Below are 7,047 nucleotides of genomic sequence, written 5' to 3'. Positions count from 1 at the left end.
CCGTGATCTTTTTGTAGTATCGAAGACATAGCAAGTTGCCTGAGGGTCTATTTTTGGACGGTCGGTTTTATTAGGGTATCTTCAAATCCAAGCCTTACCGGTCGTCTCACTGATCGACCCTTGCGTGTTTTGGTAGTCTCTACCGGCTGATCGTTATTACCGATAGCGCGTAATTTCTTTTTATTTTGCTGTTTTGATACTCTTGCTCCGTATACTGGACCAGAAGGGCGACCACGCCCGTCTGTGACCTGCTCGCGATTGTCTGCAGTACTATAGGGCTCTTTTTTGAGGCGCTCACTCTGTTGGGGATCCGTATCTGCGATGGGCAATCTGTGGGCGGCAGACGGCTTTCGACACGCTGACAACGATGTCACAGTCAGCTTGTCTTGCCTCTTTTTGACTACTCTTGCATTGGACCGCAATTTCGAAAGCGTTACCGTCGTACTCGTCTGCTGTCGCACATTCCTGTCTCCAGTAGAGCGGAGCCTCCTCGGTCCACGGGTAGCCGTTGTGGGGCGGTTCAAGCTCCGAAGCTCCTCTGTCACTTCTCTTTGCCGTTCGCTCCCTGTAGATTCGGCACCATTTGCGATACACCCCAAACTGGCGCTTCTAGATGGTTCGTTCCAAACGTACATGGACTCAGATTTTGGTGGTCTATTATGGAGGTGACATGGAGTTGCATCTTCCCTGCCACCGTCGTTGTCGTTTTCATCGCATGAAATATCGGCTTCGAAGCGGGCCATCTCGTCTTCCACAAATATCATTCTCTTTTCTTTCACATCGGGTGGTGTATAGCCAGGGAGTGTCTCCTCGGCAATTTGTTGTCCGTACTTGGCAGCTCGCCAGGAAACCGTCGTCAAATGTAGCTCTAGTCCGCGACTGAGTTGATTCACGAAGTCTTCGTGTCCGAATTTTGTCACTACTGGGGTGTTTGGCTTGGTGCGCTGTGAAACATCCACGGGAGCTTCTTCCTAATGCGGTAGTTCATTAGCCGGCTGTCCTTTAGCATTTGAAAAATCACTAGCTGAGGAAGACTTACAGAAGGTGAATGCCGGTCGATAGTTCCATGATGAAGGTTTGAGCAAACAATATTTGAACCTATCGACGTATAGTTCTCCACGCTGTGTTCGTAGTCGCTAGAAATGGCTTCGGCTTCTAGCTTCCAGTATGCCTCGTCCTGAATGGCCGCCCGAATGGTTTCTGGAGAAAGTCCTATCTCCTTTATTACCTCGTGGAGCATCCTGCAGAGGATCGATAACTTCTCAGCCAAATGAGAGACATGTTGATGGCACTTTCTCGAAGTATCCATCAATTGCCTTATCTCGGATATAAAATATGCGGGGTCTTTAATTTTCCAACGCAGGTTGTCTCGTTCTTCAAATGTGTAGCTGTCTTGGCACAGTTCATTGCATCGCCATTTCCAGGACTGCTGGTTTAATGTTTGCGAGGTCATGTCGCCGTCAGGGGTCCGACGCTAAAGTGATTCACACGCTTGAAGGAAAAGTCTACGTTGCGCTCGCGCGACAGCTTATGATCGGTGACTGCTGGACGAATGACGGTGGAAAGTTGCGTTAGTTATGTTGTCGGCATATTGCAAATGGATGAAGACACCATCGTACCCTGACCCTAGAGGATCGAGGAAGCATTGATGCGTGCGCTCGGACCCCCTCACTTCCGTAGGCTCGCTCAGCCCACGTGACCCTCTCTCCACATTTCTACAGAGGAATGTCTAGGTGCGTACAGCTGGCACGGCTCACTCTTACGTAACAGTGACTTAAAAGTGGCCGATGGGGATTGCACAGATAGCTAAGCGCTGTGTTGCACCCTGTTGACTAACCACTGTCGCATTTTGTTTCGCTACTCAAGCACCTTGCAATGGAGGGTGGCTTTCTAAACAGCACGAGATAAATTTCCTGCATTGAAATTCGGGTAGCAGGAGCCTATCAGCTGGGGAAAGCAGGGGAGGGAGGGCTGACTTGCTAATAGCGACGCGGCCGAGCCAATAGCTGTACATCCGTAAGCGCCTTGAATTGAATGTGTCTCTTGTCACGGAACTAAGCAGGGTGAGATGTTATTGGTTGTGTATGTTTAGTCCATACTATCCAACATATACCGCTTGTGCTAGATCACATAAAGAAACGGAAGGGCCTCATTCTTTTTACTCTGGCGAAATGTTCGCGCTGCTGTAGTGGTATCACAAATCATCATGGAACCCCAAATTTACGCGACTTTGACACCGATAAACGCACTCGCCAGATTGGCCCTTAGTGAAACATACGACGTCCTTACCGCCGGGCAGCAAAACTCCCTCCGCGAGGGTCCTCTATGCCGCATGAAGGTTGAACCGCAACAGCGGTACAACAAGGATGTATCTCAGTTAAGGCGAGAGTTGCAGAGAAGATCAGACAAGGGCGATGGCTTTACCAGCGACAGCCTAACCGAGCCCGAATCTGCGAACGAGATAGAAAACAACCAACAACTGGGTACAATTTGGGAAGGACAGTATCTTTTGGGCTTTAATCCTCAGCCCAGGATAGCGGAAGTCGGATGGAGAGTGGGTAAGAGTAGCCAAGTGCTAAATTCACAACATCCAGACCTGGTTCTATGCACGCCAGTGTTTGCGAAGAAGCACAGCCTCAATATCCGGACTGCACACGCACGATTCAATTTCTGTAAGGAGAACTCGGCGTTGTTTATCGCGGGGAGGCGATCTCAGCACGCCGAGCTCAAGATCAATGGCATTATTGTTACCGAGCAACTATTTGCTCTAAACCAGCGCTCAATGAAGGTCGACTTTGATAGGCTCACGTACGAACTCCGATTTACAGCATGGGCCGATACGGAGGAATTCAAGTCCACGAGACGCAGGTACTTAACCACAGTTTTGGGGGTGCAGGCGATTCTTGATTTTGAAATGCCGACTCCCCGCCACGATGTGCAGATGATGGGAAATTGGACTTTGGCTCAACCACTTGGCCGAGGCGGCATTGGAAGAGTTTTCCTTGCCTCTAATGCAAAGAATGAAGTGGCTGCCGTCAAAATTATGGACAGAGATTCTGATACACAACACAGTGTAGATGAAGAGATCTCCACGCTCGAAAGACTAACAGCTCTTGCTCGAAATTGGGGTGAAACTGGGTCTATGGTACAGCTACGGGAAGTAGTCGGCAAATTTTCCGATGCTCCGTTTGAACAAGTCGCGGTTGTCTTGATCCCCATGACACCCAATACTTTTTGGGAACTCGTACAACGAAAAAACGAGTAAGGCAATTAATTATATTAGCTCCCCTCTCTCTCCCTTCCTTTTTAAAGCTAATTGCGTGGAATAAAACAAGAAGCTGGAACGGAATGAAGAGGGAAGAGGCGCAACTGTTCCGCAGTCTTCTACTGCAAGTGAAGGTCTTGCACGACAGAGGCTGGCTGCACGGCGACCTAAAACCGGCAAATGTCGGCATAATTGGGACGCCACAACGGGCCGTACTTTTGGACATAGGCAACGCGAAACACTTGAGACCAGGCTGCCATCTGAATCCTACTCCGGGTTCTGGCGGTACTATTGGATACATTGCCCCTGAAAGGGAGATGGAGTCGTATGACCGCTCCATAGATATTTGGAGCTTGGGAGTCATCGGCTATGAGATAACATACGGTCATCCGCCATGGAAACAAACGCAGAATCCATGGCGCAGAGACCGCTGTAACAGCCTCCGTGAAGCTTTCCACAAACAATACGACGACACCATCACGAAATTGGCATCCGATTCCAAGGTGGTACCAATGGAAACGCACATTCAGCGTGAGTTTACTCGTAGATTTTAGTTCGTGTGGCTTCTGAAACTTCTGCTGACAAATTAATAGTTGGCGAGCTTATCACACAGATGCTGAGGCATTCTAGGGCTCGACAAAACAACCATGCTCGTATTTGCATAAACGAGGCTCTTAAACACCCAGCCTGGGGCTCCTTGCGGGACGATATGCCTCGAGAAGCCAAGAGACAAAAGGGGCTATCGTGATTTAGCCTAGATAGCGCCACCCACTTCAATACATGGTTCAAATGACAAGTAAATCTAACTGCCTGTGTGTGGGCATGCGTTATAAGATATGTTTGCTAGTGATAAGACAGGCTTGTCGGCAATCGTGAATACCCCCAACATACGCGAGTGGTAAAGTCTTCTGGGTTCCTGGCCTGCGAGCATTTGAGTCTGCCCTGAATCAAACGTCTACCACTCATGCACAACCCGTACCTTGCGCTCTTTTGTTGCAGGTCAAACCAAGTCAACGGCATTAAGTCCCCCCTTGCCCTGGCGGGCATGGCTGGCCTCGATAGCAGCCGCAATATGAACTTAACCAAGTGGGTCCTTGAAGTTGCGCTTCTGTGGTTCTCGGTATGGAGCACTGGCGTGCCGGACCTGGGCTATTGCAGCTTCAGTAGACCCAAGCCTTGATCTGAGAGATCGACGGCCTGATTGTCACCTCACAGGCATATAGATCCGTAACGAAGCTTAGTCACCATCATTGTTTTGACACAAGAAGTAAAACAGAGCATACCAGTAAAACAGTGCCTAATTGGCCGGCTTGTTTACGGACTGTGACTGTAAGGCAGCTGCTATCGGCTCTCTGCATTCTGGAAAGTGTCCTTCCGTGATATCGCCAATCAGAAAGGGAGCCATCTCCCCTCGCAAGCGTGTCGAGGTACACCTAGGGAGCAAGCACATAGGGGGAGGCGACTTGACGGTTCCTCCAATCAGTCTTTTTTTTTATCACCACACCCACGCCTCCCCCTTGAGCAGCTCTGCAGATTAGCTATACGAGCGCGTTGGCTGGCCCGCAGCAGGTGGCGATGTGGTAGCGCGACCATTAATGCAGCAGACACATCAACACGTCTGCCAACCGGAAACTCAGAGAAATGCCTCTGCGACATTATCAAAATAAACTTCTGACTTGAAAGCCAGCTTGCTATTAATCAGTGATAAATATGGAAGGAGGAACTGACGGGATGCTACACCCATTAAATTCGATTTTTGTCCAGGTTTGGGGATAATGGCGCTTTAAGTAAAACAAAAAAGCGCAAGCACTGACTGCAATTATAGGCGTGCCCATCTTCATCGTTTACTCTAGGCACAAGGCTTTCCTCGACAAGCCCTATGTTTACCATTTGCAGGGCGGGGGGGGGGGGGTGAATGGTGCCCACAGTATGCTATTGGCAGACCTGGCCTTGGTTCTTCGTGTCAGGTAGCTGCTATTGGTCGGAATATCGAAAGTGCTAGATGCAACTTAGGCCCTCCAGACAAGGTTGGATTTTTGGCGAGACAAAATTGCTCAAATCATTTAGCGTCAGTTGTGAACATAAGATTAACAACCAAGTCTAGTGGCACCTCCTGCCCGAGGTCAACCTAAGTAGTCTGGCCTCCCGCCTGTTCTCATAGAGCCAGAGGCACCGACTGCAGCCATCGTTGAGATTGCAGACGAGCCGTTAGAGGGTTGACCGGAATGGCACGGTTTCACCCATGTATCATGGAAAATTCGTTGTGTCCGTTGGACTGGAATCGAAGGCCGGCATCTACCTCCTTTTCTCCTCTCCGTGCGCATATCATATGCATTGCGAATAAAGGCTGACGCGGGCACGCCCTTGGTTCCAGGTTGCAACGCAGAGATTGTTCGGTTAAGCCAAACTTTGGGCGGGTTCCATGTTCACGACCTCCCTCTAAGAAAGGGCTTGTGAGCGGATGCATGCCTGGAGACCTGGCGAGGGGAAGTGGTGCCATTTCGAGAGCAGTAAACCTCCCGCGTGTCATCTTGTGTGTCTGGCCGACACCGCCATTGGATTGGAGTTCTAAAACTGCCACCCTCCAAATATGCCTGACAGGGTCTCATGCCAGCACCACACTCCGCATGAATGCAACCTTCAAACAGGAACAAATGAATAATGGGGCATACACAACGGTCATCAATGGAATAGGACCGCCCTGTTGAGCAGAGGTTCGACTCCGCACTTGGGCAGGGCCCTAGTCTTTCTCTCCTTCTTTGGGCGTGAATTCAGAACCTTTCTGATGAAGGGGCCTGTTTAGACTGGCTTTTGCCCGGTAAAGAGATGCAACAACACTCTATTGTGGGTAGATTTGAAGGCGGTTAGAACTGACGCGAATCTGCAGATATGGTTTACTCACCATATCTATATCCTCATATGTCTTGCTGGTGATACTGTATGCGTTGCTAATTATTTCAACACCAAAATTCCCCTTGCCATATATCTCTTCAAGTGCGAGGACCAGGAGCTTCGGATATTCCACATGTTTTGTGGGAAGGCGTTTAGGTTGGACGACCATATTTGTGATTCTGGTAGACAATCTTTTCGGTCTTTCCGCCAACAACAGCAAATGTAACCTAGTGACAATGAGGTGTAGAGAGAACGAACTTTTGCCCAGAATAAGCAAAAAACCAGTAAGTGCAGTTGTTTTAAATAATCCTGGGGATCGTAACACCGCATGACACAGCACAGCGACCAATAACCGGGAAAGCAATGTGGCGGGAATGAGGAGTCAAACCTCATTGACGGGATACCTCGAGCAGCGGAGTAAGTAGCTTTCTCTTTGTTTTTCATTTCTTTTTTCAATTGCCCGGGGGGAGGGGGGGGGGGGGGGTACTCCATCCATCGCGCTCGACATAACGTGAGACCCTGCGGGTCGCAGATTGGCCCTGTTCTTACTCAAGTCACAAGCTTGGCTGGAAGATGCGTAGCTTCCAATTAATACCGCAGAATGGTTAGTTGCATAGCCTGTCCCGCAAATGTAGTGTTTGCCATTCATCGCCTTATAAGAAACCTCCAAAAAATTCGAGAATACATGATACTTTGTGCCCAGTTTCGTTCTGCAGGAAGACGCCTTTGTTGAAAACATACTAACTTCTATCACAGGGGTAAATCATGCCACTTTTGGTTTTAGGGAGCTCAGCTACACTTGACTTGCCGATGCCTTGAGGGAAATCCTAATTTTTGAATTTGCGCTACCCGCTAACAAAAAAGTTACGTAAATACTGAGCTGTTTAATT

General features: G+C 49.2%; 2 protein-coding genes across 2 annotated transcripts; one reads left to right on the top strand and one right to left on the bottom strand.

The window, feature by feature from the left end:
• Positions 1 to 258: 258 nt before the first annotated feature.
• On the bottom strand, positions 259 to 1,453 carry PpBr36_11221 (uncharacterized protein; the record flags this gene model as incomplete). Its single annotated transcript, XM_029898323.1, has 3 exons — positions 259 to 565; positions 634 to 971; positions 1,040 to 1,453. 3 exons carry the CDS (start codon positions 1,451 to 1,453, stop codon positions 295 to 297), a joined length of 1,023 nt encoding a protein of 340 aa, XP_029743236.1. The 3' UTR covers positions 259 to 294.
• Positions 1,454 to 2,206: 753 nt separating this feature from the next.
• PpBr36_11220 (uncharacterized protein) lies at positions 2,207 to 4,445 on the top strand (the record flags this gene model as incomplete). Its single annotated transcript, XM_029898322.1, has 4 exons — positions 2,207 to 3,244; positions 3,313 to 3,796; positions 3,859 to 3,918; positions 4,276 to 4,445. 4 exons carry the CDS (start codon positions 2,207 to 2,209, stop codon positions 4,443 to 4,445), a joined length of 1,752 nt encoding a protein of 583 aa, XP_029743226.1.
• Positions 4,446 to 7,047: the final 2,602 nt, after the last annotated feature.

The sequence above is a fragment of the Pyricularia pennisetigena genome (genome assembly GCF_004337985.1).
Source record: "Pyricularia pennisetigena strain Br36 chromosome Unknown Pyricularia_pennisetigena_Br36_Scf_20, whole genome shotgun sequence".
NCBI classification, from domain to species: Eukaryota; Fungi; Ascomycota; class Sordariomycetes; order Magnaporthales; family Pyriculariaceae; genus Pyricularia; species Pyricularia pennisetigena.
The sequence above is the reverse complement of the archived record's forward strand: the minus strand, read 5'-3'. Positions and strand labels throughout refer to the sequence as shown.